This window comes from Apodemus sylvaticus, chromosome 18, assembly GCF_947179515.1.
Source record: "Apodemus sylvaticus chromosome 18, mApoSyl1.1, whole genome shotgun sequence".
In the NCBI taxonomy this organism is placed as follows: Eukaryota; Metazoa; Chordata; class Mammalia; order Rodentia; family Muridae; genus Apodemus; species Apodemus sylvaticus.
Genome location: NC_067489.1, coordinates 26,099,196 through 26,118,186, shown reverse-complemented (window position 1 = coordinate 26,118,186; position 18,991 = coordinate 26,099,196). Strand labels below are relative to the sequence as shown.

Genomic DNA, 18,991 nt, shown 5'->3' with positions numbered 1-18,991 from the left:
AGAAAGAAAGGAAGGAAAGGTCCCATTTGTCAATTCTTGCTCTTAGAGCATACGCTATTGGTGCTCTGTTCAGAAACTTTCTCCCTGTACCGATGTCCTCAAGGGTCTTCCCCAGTTTCTTTTCTATTAGCTTCAGAGTGTCTGGCTTTATGTGGAGGTCCTTGATCCTTTTGGATTTGAGCTTAGTACAAGGAGACAAGGATGGATCAATTCGCATTCTTCTGCATGCTGACCTCCAGTTGAACCAGCACCATTTGTTGAAAAGGCTATCTTTTTTCCATTGGATGTTTTCAGCCCCTTTGTCGAGGATCAAGTGGCCATAGGTGTGTGGGTTCATTTCTGGATCTTCAATCCTGTTCCATTGATCCTCCTGCCTGTCACTGTACCAATACCATGCAGTTTTTAACACTATTGCTCTGTAGTATTGCTTGAGGTCAGGGATACTGATTCCCCCAGATTTTCTTTTGTTGCTGAGAATAGTTTTAGCTATCCTGGGTTTTTTGTTGTTCCAGATGAATTTGATAATTGCTCTTTCTAACTCTGTGAAGAATTGAGTTGGGATTTTGATGGGTATTGCATTGAATCTGTATAGTGCTTTAGGCAAAATGGCCATTTTAACTATATTGATTCTACCGATCCATGAGCATGGGAGGTTTTCCCATTTTTTGAGGTCTTCTTCCATTTCCTTCTTCAGAGTCTTGAAGTTCTTGTCATACAGATCTTTCACATGTTTGGTAAGAGTCACCCCAAGATACTTTATACTGTTTGTGGCTATTGTGAAGGGGGTCATTTCTCTAATTTCTTTCTCGGCCTGCTTATCCTTTGAGTACAGGAAGGCCACTGATTTGCTGGAGTTGATTTTATAACCTGCCACTTTGCTGAAGTTGTTTATCAGCTGTAGGAGCTCTCTAGTGGAGTTCTTTGGGTCACTTAGGTAGACGATCATGTAGTCTGCAAATAATGATAGTTTGACTTCTTCCTTTCCAATTTGTATCCCTTTGACCTCCTTATGTTGTCGAATTGCCCGAGCTAGTACCTCAACTACAATATTGAAAAGATAAGGAGAAAGGGGGCAGCCTTGTCTGGTCCCTGATTTCAGTGGTATTGCTTCAAGTTTCTCTCCATTTAGTTTGATGCTGGCTACCGGTTTGCTGTATATTGCTTTTACTATGTTTAGGTATGGGCCTTGAATTCCTGTTCTCTCCAAGACTTTAAGCATGAAGGGATGCTGAATTTTGTCAAATGCTTTTTCAGTATCCAATGAAATGACCATGTGGTTTTGTTCTTTGAGTTTGTTTATGTAGTGGATTGTATTGATGGATTTCCGTATATTGAACCAACCCTGCATAGAGTTTCTGTAAGGCAAAGGACACCATCAAGAGGACAGATCGGCAACCAACAAATTGGGAAAAGATCTTTACCAACCCTACATCAGATAGAGGGCTAATATCCAATATATATAAAGAACTCAAGAAGTTAGACTCCAGAAAACCGAACAACCCTATTAAAAAATGGGGTACAGAGTTAAACAAAGAATTCTTACCTGAAGAACTTCGGATGGCAGAGAAGCATCTTAAAAAATGCTCAACTTCATTAGTCATTAGGGAAATGCAAATCAAAACAACCCTAAGTTTCCATCTTACACCAGTCAGAATGGCTAAGATTAAAAATTCAGGAGACAGCAGGTGTTGGAGAGGGTGCGGAGAAAGAGGAACACTCCTCCACTGCTGGTGGGGTTGCAAATTGGTACAACCACTCTGGAAATCAGTCTGGCGGTTCCTCCGAAAACTGGGCACCTCACTTCCAGAAGATCCTGCTATACCACTCCTGGGCATATATCCAGAGGATTCCCCACCATGTAATAAGGATACATGCTCTACTATGTTCATAGCAGCCCTATTTATAATTGCCAGATGCTGGAAAGAACCCAGGTATCCCTCAACAGAAGAGTGGATGCAAAAAATGTGATATATCTACACAATGGAGTACTATTCATCCATTAGAAACAATGAATTCATGAAATTCTTAGGCAAATGGATGGAGCTAGAGAACATCATACTAAGTGAGGTAACCCAGACTCAAAAGGTGAATCATGGTATGTACTCACTAATAAGTGGTTATTAACCTAGAAAACTGGAATACCCAAAACATAATCCACACATCAAATGAGATACAAGAAGAAAGGAGGAGTGGCCCCTGGTTCTGGAAAGACTCAGTGAAACAGTATTCAGCAAAACCAGAATGGGGAAGTGGGAAGGGGTGGGAGGGAGGACAGGGGAAGAGAAGGGGGCTTACGGGACTATCGGGGAGTGGGGGGGGCTAGAAAAGGGGAAATCATTTGAAATGTAAATAAATTATATCGAATAAAAAAAAGAAAGGAAGGAAAGAAAGGAAGGAAGGAAGGAAGAAAGAGAAAGGAAAAAAGAAAGAAAGAAAGAAAGAAAGAAAGAAAGAAAGAAAGAAAGAAAGAAAGAAAGAAAGAAAGAAAGAAAGAAAGAAAGAAAGAAAGAAAGAAAGAAAGAAAGAAAGAAAGAAAGAAAGAAAGAAAGAAAGAAAGAAAGAAAGAAAGGAAAAAAGAGAAAGAAAGGAAGAAGGAAGGAAGGAAGGAGGGAAGAGAAAGAAAGGAAGGGAAGGAAGGAAGAGAAAGAAAGGAAAGAAAGAAGGAAAGAAAGAAAGAAAGAAAGAAAGAAAGAAAGAAAGAAAGAAAGAAAGAAAGAAAGAAAGAAAGAAAGAAAGAGAGAAAGAGAGAGAGAAAGAGAGGGAAAGGAAAGAGAAGAGGGAGGGAGAGAAGGAGGGAGGGAGAGAAAGAGAGAAAGAGCGGGTACAGGGGAGATATATGCAAAGAATACTATGTATATGCATGAAAATGGCCTTATAAAAATCCCAAATAATGAAAATAAAAATGTTGGGGCTCTGGGCAAGAAAGGCAAGCTATCTTCCCAGAAGAGATTTTTCAGTCATCTTCCAGTAACTGATGTAGCCTTAAGTCAGTTTGGCTGAGCTTTTCAGAACTTACATTCTCAGCTGATCTCCTTCCTGTTCAAGCCTCTTCAGGAGCTCATGGGTGTTGCCCTAGGCAAAGCAGCTTCTCTTGACAACTTTAACCATCTGCCGGTTGGCTTTCTGGTATATGCTACAGGTGTACCCTTCAGCAAAGCAAACACCAAGTACCTATTGCCATTTGAGCTTATCAGTGCCTTATATTTTTCTCATTTGTACCTGAAATCTTTCCCTCCACCTTACTGTTAATGTGTTTAATAGATCTTCCCTCAGTCTTCAGCCTAAAGACTACTCCTGTAAAAATTGCAATTCCCATAAGGTCTGGGTTTGTTACTCACAGAATTCTCCCAGAATTTAACTATTCCCCTCTTTCTACTGTATTTTCATTACTTTAATGCTGTTCCTCATCCTTATAACATATCTGGTATTTAAAGTATGTTTTATGAGGAACTGGGAAGATGCCTCAATAGTTAAGAGCACTGGATGTTCTTCCAAAGGACCCAGGTTCAATTCCCAGCCCCCATATAGCAGCTCAGAACTGTTTCTAATTCCAGTCCTAGGGGATCTGACAACCTCACACACACAGATGGGCATGCAGGCAAAATGATGATGCACATAAAAAATTAATATTTTTTTAATTACATTAAATATATATATAATTTATGTTTTATTTTTGTTGATATTTGCATCCAACCATCCAAGGTTTTAATTAAGACAAAATTTTCACCTTAAATTATATTTTATTGTTCATTATAATTTTCATACATCTATACAGTGTATTTTGATCATATCTATCCCAGTTACTTCTGCTCATATGCTCTTGGGTGTGGGCCACCCATTGAGGCATAGGCAATGTACCAGCAGTGACATCCTCAGAGGAGAATAGTTATCACTCACTCAGCTGTCATCAAATGCCAGTAGCCCATCTACCAAGTGTGGCACCCCTCCCAAATCCATGCTGGAACTTTAACTAATTTAACCTTAGGTAGGTCTTATGCAGGTGACCCACAGCTACTGTAAGATGCTGTATCCAAAATCTGTGTCATATCCAGAAATCAGCTCTCTTCTCTATTTATCAGCTCTTACTTCATTTTTTTTCCTAGCCTCCATCCTGCCATGTTCTTGAGCCTTGGATAGGTGTGTGGATTGATGTATATTGTTCATCCACAGTTTGGCATGTCTCTGTATTGATGGCAACCCACTGCGCCTACCCCCTCAAGAATTTCTCTGATCATAAGTTGAAGGCAACGCAAATCTAATAGTTACAAGCGTAAATATTTAGAAGGTAGTTTGACAACATTATCATCTAGTAAAACAACAGTAATAGGTTTCCTGCTAGGGCCTAGGCCCCGCCCCCAACACCCCCATAAAGCTGGCTTTTGACCAGCTTTATGACAGCAGGCATGCAATCGCTCCTGTGATGTGGGCCCTTTAACCAATCAGAAAGCAGTTGGTCGCCTCCATAACCATCATGCCACTATCACACCAGTAGGCTTATATTACCTGGGAGGCAATGGTGGCATGCAGGGTCCTTTGTTGAGTAAGACCACTGAAGTATTTTACTCCTCAGCAGCCTACCCAGAACCTTCTGACCCAGAACCTTCTGACACAATATAAATGAGCCATCAAACAGAGAGTTTCCTGGTTGATTAAGGCTAATTTCTTTATGTCTTGCATCCAAAGTAAACGGTGTATTCTGCAATAGAGGTTTAATCACTAGCAATAGTTTGTAGTATTTTAGGTGCCCATGGGGGTCTCTATGACCAATAACACTTAGGGATGCACCCTGCTACTGATCCTAAGATTTCCATTATAAACATTTCTGCAGGTCAGTGGTGGCACACACCCTTAATTGCAGCACTTGGCAGGATGAGGCAGGAGGATTTCTGAGTTTGAAGCCAGCCTGGTCTACCAAGTGAGTTCCAGACCTGCCAGGGCTACACAGAGAAACTCTGTCTTGAAAAGCCAAAAAAAAAAAAATAAAATAAAATAAAAAAAAAAATTTCTTCTGTCAGTAGGAAACTCATATAGGGGATTTGTTTATTTAAATTCACACACACACATGCACACGAAACACAAATACATACATACATATGCACATACACACATATTGCCATAGTATTTTAACTTTCATACAAACTAGTAGATTTCCATAAAGTTTCTTCATATATCCTTAGTTTTGACTAATCCACTCCCTAAATTTGTTTTATTTTGAGACCTGATCTTACTATATAGCTCAAGCTAACCTGGAACTCGGGAAGCCTACCTTAGCTTCCTGGTTGCTAGAATTACAAATGAATGCCAATCAGAGTCTCATTTATCATTTTATTGTTTTGCCTTTACAACATTACCACATTCAAAACTATTTGTTGAGTAATTATTTTGAGCCTTCCTATTAATGCTTTACTGAGTATTTTGTTGTTAAAAGTACAAATTCAAGAATTTTGTTTCTAGGTAGCCAAATTTATTCATTCATGCAGTAGGTATTTGTGATATACAAATAGTTGTGGTTCTATGAAATGTGAAGGAAAAATCGGAAGTATATTTCTCCTTACAATGCAATACAAGGTGAAAAATGAGGGCTTCAAGAAAAAAGAAAGGAAGAAGGTTGAAGAATCACCTATCTACTGCACAGTGGGAAACAGCCCACATCCTTGTATCCTGAAATGATTTCTACCAGATAATGTATACCTAAGGTCTGGAAACTAGAATTCTCTTTCCTTTACTTAAGAAATTTCCATCCCATGTGTCAATCCACAGTGAATCACCTTGCAGAGATTACCAGCTAGGCAACTACTCCAAAGATGGAAGTGCAACCCTTGCCCACCTGGGCTCAGTGCAGGGCCATCCTGCCTCAGGCTGTAGACACCAATAACCCTTTCACCTGTCAGAATTGTCCTTGGCCCATTCCTTTAAATCCTCAGCAGATCCCTGGACCCTTGTAAGCTAGCATGAGGCTCCTAGCTTTGATGCTATTCTCCTAGCTACACTCTGAAACACTTTTCTCCCTTATTTTGGCCGTCATTTTTCCTCATCCCGTGCTGATTATTTTCAATTACATAAGTACAGCACTTTCCACAAATTGCAAGATTTCCTTTGTCCTTCACAATCCTCCTTCCTCTAAATCAATTCAGTACATATATGTGTGCAACATTTGTAATTTTCTTAGCATTTTCAACTTTTTTTTTTGCTATCTGATTTGTAGCCTTTCATAAGTGTATGCTTTTTCTTACTACCATTTTCAATGATTTTGGTGGCTCTGTCCTTAATGGAAATAATGGGATTTTGTTCATTAAATACTTCAGAACTGAGCAAAGACACAGAACAGGTGATAGATCGGTGTGTACTTTAACATCAATGTAGCACCAGGGTACCCACTGCAACTGCGAATTCACAATCACTCCTTCCCCAGCGCACTGAAATTTATAGAATTGATGTCTTCAGTGGTCAGAATGATGTCAAAGGACAGCATTCAAATCACACTCTTGAGTCTCTTTTACCTTGTCTTTCCCCCATTACTAAAAGCAAAGTACTTTGACTGTTCAAAAATAGAATTGTCAATTAAAATGAAGGAATTAAAGAAAGGACTGAAGGAGCTGAAGGAGTTTGCAACTCCATAGGAAGGACAACAATATCAACCAATCAGATCTCCCATAGCTCCCAGACACTAAGCCATCAGCCAAGGAGAACACATGGCTCTGACTGCATATGTAGCAGAGGACAGCCTTGTCAGGCATCAATGGGAGGAGAGGTCCTTGGACTTATGTAGGTTTGATAGATGCCCCAGTAGAGAGGAATTGAGGGTGGGAGGGTGGCAGTGAGGGGGTGGGTGGAGGAACACCCTCATGGAAGCAGGGGGAGGGGGGATAGGAGAGGAGGCTTCCAGGAGAGAGGGAAACTAGATAAGAGGATAGAACTTGAAATGTAAATAAATTTCAAAAAACAATGTAAGACCACAGGACCAATTACTTAAATTTGAATTTTGGGTAAACACTTCATAAATAGTTTTTAGTGTAAATATATTGGACATATTACATGGGAAATACTTATGCTAAAATTGCTCATTATTGAACTTAAAAATTAAGATCTACTTCTATATTTATTGGGGAAGGGCCTCAAAGCTATAGTCTTGGCTGGCCTAGAACTTACTATGTAGAGCAAGCTGTCTCGGCCTCCTGGGATTAAAGACATGCACCATTGCTCCCAGCTAATTCTGTACTATTATTCATTACATCTAGCACCCATGCTTAGAGGAGAATGGACACATGCCTAAACATTCATAATTATATGGACTTTACTGTCAGGCTCAGAGGACGAGGTAGGATTAAAATATGCATTATGAAAGATACTCTTTAAGAGTTAAACGTATGAGGAAAAACTCCCAAGATTTGATGAAAGTGTGATGCATGTAAGGAAGAGTGGGTGAAAGGTATTGCAATTCCGGATGGGGCAGAACACTACAGAGCTTCCACCGGGGAACAGACTCGGTACAAAGAAGTGAGCAATTGGAAGGTCTCTAAGTGACAATGCTAGAATAGCATTTTATGTTCTTGTGTGATCAAAGACAGGGGCAGGGAGGGGGAGTACCAGACAAAAGAGGTTGTGCAATGTGAGCATCGGAAAAGTTGTCTTTCATCGAAAATAGGTAGTAACAGAGAGTATAGGCTCTGTTAAGACGTGTGTGAGAAAGCAAATGATTAAGTGAGCCAAAACAAAATCAAAGATGATTCTTATGTCTGAAGCCTGGTCACTGGTGGTGTCATTATGAGAAAAGGAAAACTTGTGAGGGGGGAAAAAGAATGTTCAAAGACACGAGAATGACAAATCCTTAAATCAGATGACAAATGTGAGACCTCAGGCCACAGTGCAGGTAATTGTGTCCAGCAAACAAGAAGACATGAGTATGGGCCTTCCGAGAAGATTGACAGATCTTTGCCTGAGACGGGACAGGACTGGGATTAGTTGGCACTGTCTATATGTGAGTGATTATCCAATTAGAGAAACTGAAAAGGGAAAAAGGGGCTAATAATAGAATATTATAGCCTGTACTCACAACCAGGAGAATACAGGTTCTTTGCTTAACAGCCAAAAGAGGAATAGGTAAGAAAGGCAGGGGAGTCAAACTGAAGGGCTCAGCAGTCAGTGATGGGCCTGGAATAGCCCTGTCTCACTGCAGAGCCATGGAAAAGACCAAGATCCTCAATGCTAACGAAGAGACAGATGAGCTTCAAGAGTGAAACAGGGCATGGGTGGGCACGGACGCGAAAGGGTAAGAGACATGACATGATAAGGCAGAGGGGCTTGGCTTCAAAATTATCATCCAGTCTGCCTATCAGCTAGGCAGATTTGATAAAGGACGTCAAGTAAATTCTGATAAGGAGCTGTGGATTTGATTCCTTGAATTCTAGAAAACTAGAAAATATAGACATATATAGATTATGTAGAGCCTTTTGGGTAAAGAACAGGAAAGATAAGTGAATAATGGACATCTACACCCCTGTCCCTGGAGGGACTCAAGAGGTACTATGTTATGGTTATTTAAAGACAAGGAAATGGGAAAAATATTTTCCATGCTTTGTGGAACTATTTGTACTCCTAAAGCTTTCTCTAGTTTTGCACATGTGTCGGTTTCACTAAAAGGAACACAAAAACAAATAAACAAAACAAACAGAGAGACAGTGACTAGAACTAACTGGTCGGTGACATTGAGAAGCAGGCATTCACAGATGCTTAATGCTTTAAATGCTGGAAATATTACAAGAAAAGAACTAAAAACTCAGAGGAAGGAAGAATAGCTGTGTCTCTGAGGAGTTGGTCAGAGTGAGCTGAGGAAGGGATTTGCAGAGAGCTGAGTAGAGGAGCAAGAGTCCACCATAGGCAGGGAGTAAGACGCCACTGTGGCAGAGACCTGGAAGATGCAAGGTCAAAGGATTAAACATGGAGACATCCCTGTGGAGGCCTGCCTGACACAGGAAGCTAGGAAGGCGAAAAGAAAACATACTCAGAGATGTTTTGAGCTATATAGGAGTTCTCATAGGATTGCCTCTCTGTTCTCAACAAGAGGGAAGATAGATGGGAATTATGGGTCTTGGACAAAGAGTAAGACTATAGTAACTGTTGCAGTGGTGTTGTTATTTGGCCAGGACACATGAGTAACATTTGGGCAGCTAGGAAGACCCTGGGGAGCTTGCACAGCATCTGATGTCTGATATTAGCCAGCAGAGATATGCATCCCTCTAAGCTAGTGGGGCAGGGTCACTTGGATACCTGTGTTAAAGAGAGGAGGTATGAGGAGGGAGCACAGTAAGTAATACAGGTTAACAGAGACTAAAGGTGGCTGTAGGCTCAGACCTGGGCTTGGCTGTTTTCTAATTATGAAACCATAGGTAAGGGTCTAGTTTTCTAAGCTTGTTGCCACCGAGTGCTGGTTTCTGAATAGTCCCTTCTATCTAGAGTCGTGTTTCTCAACTTGTGGGTTGCAACCCCTTTGTGGGTCACCTATCAGATATCCTGCATAGGTGATACTTACATTAGGATTCATAACAGTAGCCAAGTCACAGTTATGAAGTAGCAATGGAAATAATTTTATGGTCGGGATCACCACACCATGAGGAGCAGTATTAAAAGGTCACTCCTTTAGAAGGCTAAGAACCACTGATCTTTAGGAAGGCAGGCAATATAATTAGGACAGAAGTATGTGGATGTGGAGCATGATTAAAGGCATGATGCTGGAGATAGACCACATGAAATTCACTCTTAGCTCTACCACTCACTGATCACAAGGCTTGGCGCAGGTGCAAGCAAGTCATCCCTTCCTTACCTTGATTTATACACATAAGTGAGGACATTTGCTCAGTATCACAGGAGTTAATGCTAAGTATGAAATGCTACCATGATGCCTGGAATACAATAAGCACTCTTTGACACTTGGCTATACTGCTGTTAATTATAATGAAAATCATCAGCTACAATAACAAGAATGAGGCCCTCAAAGATAGAGAACTTGAAAGTGGAGACATTGATTGTAGACGAAGAGGTCCGGAGTCACCAAGGATTGCAAACGGTAGCTGACATGGATTACCATGACTGATCAGAGCTGACCATTTCAAAGTTATTTTCTGACAAGTTAAAGGAAATTCTTATTGCTTCTCAGGAACAGGCAGGATACACAACACTACCAGTAACTTGGGAAATGTTCTAGTAGGTCTGTGTGCCAATGGCACTGGCCCCACTGAAGCTGCCTCCTGGGCTGGCAGTTGGTTGACTTTCTGGGGCATTCTGGCTCAGCAGTTAGCTTTTGTGTTTTCCATTTGTTTCTCTTCTCCCTGGCTTCTCCTTTCAGAATATTTTTTTCTTTAAATGTAGATTCCTTTGCAGTTCACAGCCTCTTTCATTTGCATTCAAGTTTGTTTGCCTTATTTTCTCTGATGGAAATGGTGGTCATTCTAAGGATACCCACTAGGACATGAAGCAGAATACAATGGTTAGAAAGGTATTCACCATCCTCCTATATTAATTCTTTATAGACTGGATCCTGAGGATAGGTTCAGACTAGAACCTATCCTCAGAACCCAGTTAAATATGTTAAATATGTTAAATATGAGGTATGTTCAATTTGTAATGTGTGAATTGTGATAAAGTTCTGTCAGCAAGAAGATGCCTTTCACATTGGAGTCTGGGAAATATGGGGCAGATCAAGTTAACAGCTGTGGCTTGCGTCATTAGGGACATTGGTTACTACAGATGCCTAGAAAGGGCTGTCATTCATAAATTTGTTAATATGAAGGGGCTTTGAAAGGTCATCTAGCCATTTCCAGCTAACCCTGATTTAAGAGAAAAAAAAAACTAAGCTAAACTAAAATAATTGCAGACTGTTACAAAGTCCTGCTGGGTTTTAGATACTTCCTGAAAGTAGATTTCACAATCTACCTCAAATATAGGTTTTATTTTATCATCCCTCATTGTAGGAAAGGTCATTCTAATACCCAGCCAGACACCAGGTTGCTTTAATAAAAGGTCATATCTTCCCTTTCTATTCCTTCCTCTCCTATATAACGATATGGCAGAAGATTTAGTGTGCTAGCTTCCTCCTTAATGGACAGTCATTGAGTGCCTACTATGGGCCTAGTCTCTTCTTGGAATAATCCCTTATACATCCTATCACCAAGAACAAATGCTGCCCTTTCCTTCCCATGGCCTATTTATCGCCCCCACACACATTTATCTTTAGACATGCCTCTCTGTGTGCTTTTCTCTGCATACATACATTCCTCCACGATTTCTTTGGAACCTGGAAATGACAAGTTTCTCAGTCAGGAATTTCAGTTGTTTTTTTATTGTTTTGTGTATAGATGTAGATTATACATAACTTCTTTTGTTCTCGAATATGCCGGCACCTTCCATGCTCTGCCTAAAGCTTTTGTAACGTTTAGTAAAAGGAAGGTGGGGAGGAGGAGAACAGGAAAGGCAACAGGAACACAACAGTATGCAAATCCCTGCTTATGAAATACAGCAGTATGGAGGCGTCCTATGCCCACAAAGGCAGCGTAGCCCTGCTCAAGCCAATGCTTTTGTTCAGAATCCCTCTGAGCCAACAAATCAGCAACTCTGCATCTGTGAGGAGACTGATAGTTATAAACACACCCGTACAAACTGGAATAAGGAAACTGTTGAAGCAGAGATTTAAAAACCATCCCAAAACTTCAGTTTGTTTAACACTTGGCTTCTTCAGTTTGGGACCAGGCAAGTAAGCAATAAATAATTCCTCAGGATGCTTAGCAAGGTGCCATGATAAAGTGTAGAGACAATAATGCTTCTAAGGGGTTTAAAACTGTTAGAAAGAACAACCCAACTGTCATTCAAATCATTATCAATACAAAGTACAGTCCAAAATGCATTTTGAGAACTATACAGCCTATACGTTCTAAAGCTCATAGGTAGGCAAAGTTGGCTATGCATCATCACCCCAGAGAGAGGGGCCTTAAGCTGGCACTTGACGGTGCATAAATAAAGATGAACATCTACTTGTGGGTGCCTAGATATTACACTGACCAAGGTGAAGTCTTCTGTTAGCCACACCCACCTGACAAATCAGTCAAGTACAGTTGAATGTAGGATGGTAATACAGTGACAGGCCAGGAGCAAAGGCACAGGGGTAGATGTAGAAACAGTCACAGGTCCTGGGAAGTGACTTGCTATGCTATGCAATCATGTGCTCTGGGAGATCCCCTTAAAGGAATGTTCACTTTCCCCTAGCCAAGTCAATGCCCTCTGCATGTCCCCTTGACTGTATATTGTTGCATGTGTAGGTGTAACACATACATACACACACACACACACACACACACACACACACACCTATATCCTACTCCTTCTTCTAGGAAACCAGCATAGAAAACTTGGAACTAAACTTTTGGTCCTTATGAGCTCAGTTCTGAACTCGAAAAGATAATCTCTATTACCTAGCCTGAAATCTCTAGGGGAAGCCACTTTATATTCTTGGAAATATGAGAAGGCAATTGGTAGAGGGGAAGTCATAATACTTAGCAGCACAAAGAGGCAGATAAAGAAGAAAAGACAACTGTGAAGAGGAAGAAGGAAGTATGAAGTTCTTTCACAGACTTTCACAGAACTTGAGCCTTGCATATGAGTGTTGGGTTAAACCTCGTGAGTAGTTGCATGTGATATTAAAGCTGAGCCTGAAATGCATGCAACTACTCAAAGCCTCTGGGTGGGGCTGATTGTCTAGCTTTTAGACAATAACTGACTGAGGAGGTAGACTGTTTGAACTCCATGCAAACTCATGACAAAGTTATTCCTGACCAGATCTAAACAGTACATCCTGTACTTTGAGATGCCCAGGTTATTCCTGTGAAATACATACCATTTTGTTCCCCTTTCTATAGGAATCTCTTCCCAGTAGCTGCTAGTTTTCCCAGGGATCAGATTAAATTTTATAGGGGGGCAGTGTTCACCTGCAAGTCTAGCTGCCTTCTGTCCCCACCCTAGCCAAACCCCCTCTAGTTAATAGTGTTAAGAATTTATTTTTCCTTTACATTGTGTTTTTATATGTGTCTTTGTGTTGGTTTGTACATGTGAGTTCAGGGACCCACAGAAGTGGGTATCAGATGCCCCAGAGCTGGAGTTACAGGCAGTTGTGAGCTACCCTAGAATAAGTGCTGAAAACAAATGCTTGAGTCCTCTGCAGGGGTGCTTTAAAGCACTGAGCCTTCTTCTGCTAACTCTACTCATATAAAATATTGTTAACTGAATGTTTTGCTGTTATGACTGAAGTCAAATGCTTGTGCACATTTTCCTAGGTAAGGGAATATGGTAAGCAACACCCAACATTACTCCAAAGAAAAGGCTCCAGAATGATGATCACTCTGGTTACTTGTGTATCAAGGACCACAGTGGGAATCTGGGAAGGGGAAGGGCAGCTTTCTCTTGCCTCCCTGATTTCCTGACTCACTGTCCTAATGCCCAGCAATTTCCATTTTGAGTTCAGGCATTTTTGCCTAGGTAGCCCTACCTCTACTACCACCATCCCATCCCCTTACCTCACTCCCCCCTTTCCCTGACCTGTTCCTCCTGGTTCTGTGCTTGGGACTCTATGAATGTCTTTGCCTCTGTTCTCCAATCTCAGCAGCAGAAGCAGCTGCAGTCAGTGCATAGCCAGGCTGTTGCTTCCCTGCATGGGCTCCTTGGCTGAGAGGGTGTGTATGTCCCCAGAAGCACCTTTTCAATGGTGGTATCATCGCTCAGAAATCCCCAAGGAAGATAAAAAGAGCTAACTGGTCTCAATCCAAAGTCGGCTCACCGTTGCTGGTGTCCTGGTGTGATGTGTCTGCTGTGCTCAGTGTGTGTTCTGCCCTGAGTATGAGTCTTCCCTTCAAGGAAACACAGGGATGGGAGCCTAAACAGGTTGGTAACATCCCCTGTTTCTTCAGAAGACAGGCAGGAATGGAAATTCTGCACTGGAGATTTGGTTCATTGTGCTCACTGTCTGGTTGGTGAGAACAGAAGGTCTACCCATCCCCGTTGGATTATTCTAGAATTAGAACTAGACTGTATAGCAGACCCTGTTACATGGCGCATCTTGATGATGCTCTGCTTATTGAATGTGTCTGTGGAACTTCCGACCTTTCAGCTCTGACTCCTGCTGACAGCTGTCCTCCTTGCCTGCTGTTTTTATGTTTACTGCACTGTCACTGGTTTGGCTCTGCTTGATCTCCTCATTCACTCTTTAATTTGGTCACACCTTATTTGATGGCCCACAACCTTTGTTGAAAATAAACTCACTCTATACTTGTGTGGCTCACTTTACCCATTTGATAAATACAGTTTTAGGGCGTGGGATATGCATAGTAAGTGTTATGCAATTGTAAGGCAAATATATGATGTATTTCTTTTATCCCCTCAGCCCGACCCTGGGTGTCAGAATAATTATTTTGGACCCATTACATGTACTTACCATATAATCCACTGGAATATTAATTATGTAGTTGGTTCCTGCCACCTTCTTTTTCCATACACTTTGAGATGACACCTCTTTTAGGATTAGCTTGTTTCAGATAATTCCCCTAGGTTGAATTATAATAACCATTATCAATCTGCATCTGGGATGAATCACACCTGATATGTATCTGGAAAAGAATGGGAATTCAGCTGCAGCATATCCTGGGGTGGTGGGGAGACAGCCACATCCTAAAATTAAACTAACGTTTTTATTTTTGCTTTGCCCATGCATTCAATAGGATGGAGTAGGAGAGGTATGGGAGAAACAGCATGTGCCCCTGAGAGAACAGTCCCCTAACAAGAAAGTGTTAGAGTCTAGCATTGCATTGGTATCAGAAAACGTTCATGATGAACACAAGAGCCCTTGGCAACCAAGATATTCATGTTCCACATAAACATAGCTCTCATGATGATTGCATATGCTAAACCACCATTATTACTGTGCTCTGACTCTGAATATTGGTATCAAAGTTAACATATTTGTGAACTCTGATCTTTTCTCTTTTAACTCAGAGACCATGTTAATGTCCTACCCCAGACAGCTCTGTGTATATGCATGTGCCCCAAGCCCCATATGAGCAGAGAACCCACCCTTTTCTTTGTCGTTTGTGTGAGTCTGTTTCCCCCACACACACACACCCCACCCCCAAATAAAATGTCAGATATAAAAATGCTTTTCAGGTAACTATGACTTCTTCAACTAAGTTGAGCTATTTGTTCTTACTAGAAAAAAAATGTTAAGTTCTTTGCAAAATTGATCCTCTGCAAGTCTATTATATGATAAGCTACCTTAATGCAGTTATATTAGATGAGCCTTGCTCTGATTTATACAAGAAATTTTAGAAACATGACTATTGTGTAAATGAGAGTCTAGTGTGTAGCTAGCTTTCTGTATGTTTGTTTTTCCTGATCAGTAGCCTCCAGACTCTAACAGAACAACATGTTATACCCTGGGTGGCTTTATGCTTTGAGCCCATGTAAGCCACTCAGGACTTCTCTTGTGTCTTTCAGGCATTGAGAACGCCAGCGACATTGCTTTGTATTCGGGCTTGGGAGCAGCTGTTGTAGCCGTCGCGGTCCTGGTCATTGGTGTCACCCTCTACAGACGGAGCCACAGTGACTACGGAGTGGATGTCATTGACTCTTCTGCATTGACAGGTGGATTCCAGACCTTCAACTTCAAAACAGTTCGTCAAGGTCAGCGGCATAGGTTCCCCAACACCTCATCCTCAGGACCACGGGCTGCACTCGCACAGGGTGTCTTTCATGTTCTTGACGCCGTGCGAAGGTAGCTCTTGGTCCTGGGAGCCGCTACCAGATTGTTTCCATTCATTAACACACCAAATTTGATAAAATGATCTTCTTGGTCCTCAGCAACTGTGAGGATGTATGGGTCTCAACTCATTATTGGCAACATTCAGTGAAATAGTTTAAAGTCTGATACAGAGAACTCATTGACTCACTGCCTCTCAAATTATCCAATTTCATCTTTGAGGAAACCTGGTTTTAGTTTATGTGTTTAATTTTATTAATTAAAATACTGAGTACTAAAACCGAGAATGCAGCCCCAGACCACAACTACCCAAAACCTTTATTACATTGGTTTTTAAATGTCTTTAATTTCAAATAAAAAAGTAGGGGTTAGATGGTATTTGAGGATCAGGTATATGTGGACAAAATGAAATACCAGCCTAAATTACTTCCAGCTATTGCCAAGTCTGACCAATCTTTTGTTGTGGGGCAAGAAACATTTTTCATGTCAAGACACAGAAATGGTCTTTTTCAGAACAGAGAGAGTCATGTAATCCTCTATTATGAACCAAACCTATTCCTGAAGACAAGGTGGAGATGAGACACATTTGGTTTTAATTTTAGGAAAAAAGAAACTGTCTCTCTTCAAAGGATAAAGTATTGGACCTTTAGCCTCATTTTCCATAATGTCCCCTTTATTTCTTTTCATTGTATAGATATCACCTATTTAAGGGCTAGACAGTTTCTGTGCTCAGCATTTATTGGGCAGACAGGCAACTGAAGTAGGAGCCCAAACCTGCTAGAACAAGCAACTGAGACTTAACTTGGATAGATAGACTTCTCCCCTTGGCTTTTATTTTTGGGTACCTTGGTGTTAAGCCACTATTGTATACAAATTCACCTGCTTTGAAGTCAGTTACATTAGAGTATGAAACCACTATGAAGCAGAACGGTTATTCTGAGTCACCGTTTCACAACTATAAAATAGGAATGCTAACATCCTCCTCGTGGTGTTCTTGTGAAAATGAATTTGCTGAGAATAACCTGGGGAAGCCCTTGGCATTTGAGAAGAGCTCATTCTCTCAATATAGCTATAGATGCTCACGTGTGCTCTAACCATGGGGTAGCAGCATGCTCTGTGGAGCAGCAGGCAATGGATATGAGAGGGAGTTAGTTGCCTGGCCTGAATAAGTTTGGACAACAGTGATTTACATAGATTGGCCAATGTCCTCATGAAGGAGTGATTCAAAACATCAGTATATTGTGAATCTCTTTTAAAAAAATCACCTTATCAGATAGCCTGACCATTCTGTTTATTTTTGGCTAAGAATCTTATAAATCTCAGGATAGAAGACAAAAACTCTTTTGTTAACTGCTACCATCCCCAAATCCATTGACAATGAATCTCGTTTTTATAGACTGTGAGTTTGACCTCCACTGTCTTCAAGGTGATATCTTGATGAACAACATGTCCAGTACCCCAAGAAGGGGATAGCCAGAATGTTAAGCAGACTGTTGTCCTACTTTTCTTTCTGTAATGAAACTGTAATTAAATACCCCCCCCAAAGGAGAAAGTTAAGACAAAGATTGTTTATTTGGTTTACAATTGCAGATGGTAGCCCATCGTTGCTAGGAAGTCAAGATCAGAATTTGAAGCAGCTGGTCACATGCATGCACAGTCTATATCAGGAAAAATGAATGCTTTTACTTGTCCTCAGCTCATATTCTCTGTTTGTACGTAGCTCAACACCCATGGAACGATGTTGCTTTAGAAAGCAGGTTCTTCTTGTGTCAGTTGACATAACCAAGACAATTGCCCACAAACATGGTCACAGGCCAATCTGACCTTGATAATCCTTTATTAAGACTCTATTGCCAGGTGATTAAATACTGAGCCAAGTTGATAGATAATTAAAACTAACCATAGAAAGCATCATGGATGTGGTAGACTACTTGTTCCGCATGTGCAAAGCCCTTGGGTTCCGTAGATAAGAAGATAAGAGGGAGGGATAGAGAAAGACAAAAAGTCAGGCATACAGAATATAATGCATAGGCTAAATGAGGAAAATGGATTTTTAAAGACAGGGGTAACAAGATATAGCAGGGAGGATTGCTGGCCCTAGTCAGGCTACAGTCAAGTTGGCAGCCGACAGTTTCAGCTGTAGACTTGTGCATTTGAGTGTGTGTGGGTGTGTGCTTACCCTGTGTGGTTTTCTGTCCATCTTTCTCTCTCTCTCTCTCTCTCTCTCTCTCTCTCTCTCTCTCTCTCTCTCTCTCTCTCTCCTCTCTCTCTCTCCTCTCTCTCTCCCTTCTCCCCTCTTCCCTCTCCCCTCTCTCTTCTCCTCTATCTCCTCTCATCTCTCTTTCCCTGTGTGTGTATTTTCCCTCTGTGCATGTTCTCTGTCTCTGTCTTTCCCTGTGTCATCTGTTTCTGTCTGTGTGTGTTTTTCCTATTTTTTTTCTGTCTCTCTGTCTCCCTGTCTGTATCTGTCTGTCTCTCTATTTCTCTCTGTGTCCCTCCATCTCTTTCTCTTCCCCCTCTGTCTGTCTGTCTCTACCTCTCTCTGAATCTTTCTCTATCTTTGTCTGTCTGTCTGTCTGTCTGTCTCTCTGTGTGTGTATGTGTGTGAGTAAGTGTGTGTGTGTGTATGTGTGTGTGTGTGTGTGTGTGTATGTGTGTTTCTAGTGATAGAACCCAGGATTTCACATATACGAGGCAAGTCTTTTACTACTGTGCTAAATCCTTAGCCTTGTATATGTTCAGGTTATTTCTATGTTTGTACTGTCTAAGTATCAGAAATAATTTTCTCCATAAGCTAGGCAAGTCTTTCAAAAGTAGTCAAAAAATTAAACTTCAATAGGTGGGGGCTTGTGATCAAAACTTAAGCTTCAGTAGGTAGGAGCTTGTGATCAAATAGCCAGGAGGTTTGGGGATATGAGTTTTTAAAGTCTCCATGGAAACTATTTCAAACTGTTTTCAAACATGCTGTGTTCTTCAGTCCCACTTTTTTCCTTGGGAAGACCACAGACAAGAGCAAGGTCATCATCTATTGAACTCAGTGCGGTCTTGTTAAAAAGGACTGCTTGATGGTGGCTGCATCTTAGCATGACAGCCCATAGATGGAAAGGAGCACCAACAAAGAGCCATTAGAGCTGCATTATCTTTTTTTTTTTTTAATTTTCTCTGTGATTCTTGGTTCTTAGCACATCCCAACAAAGGGTG

General features: G+C 41.1%; 1 protein-coding gene across 6 annotated transcripts in view; it reads left to right on the top strand.

Annotated features, from left to right (window-relative positions):
• Positions 1-18,991, top strand: part of Unc5d (unc-5 netrin receptor D) — a 534,361-nt gene that overhangs the window by 450,905 nt on the left and 64,465 nt on the right. For 3 of the 6 annotated variants that reach the window (XM_052162698.1, XM_052162701.1, XM_052162695.1), the window contains one exon: positions 15,529-15,714. In XM_052162698.1, coding sequence (XP_052018658.1) covers positions 15,529-15,714 — 186 coding nt within the window. Of the gene's footprint in view, positions 1-14,756; positions 14,772-15,528; positions 15,715-18,991 lie in introns of all 6 variants that reach the window. The other 3 variants (XM_052162699.1, XM_052162697.1, XM_052162696.1) reach the window with 2 other exon arrangements.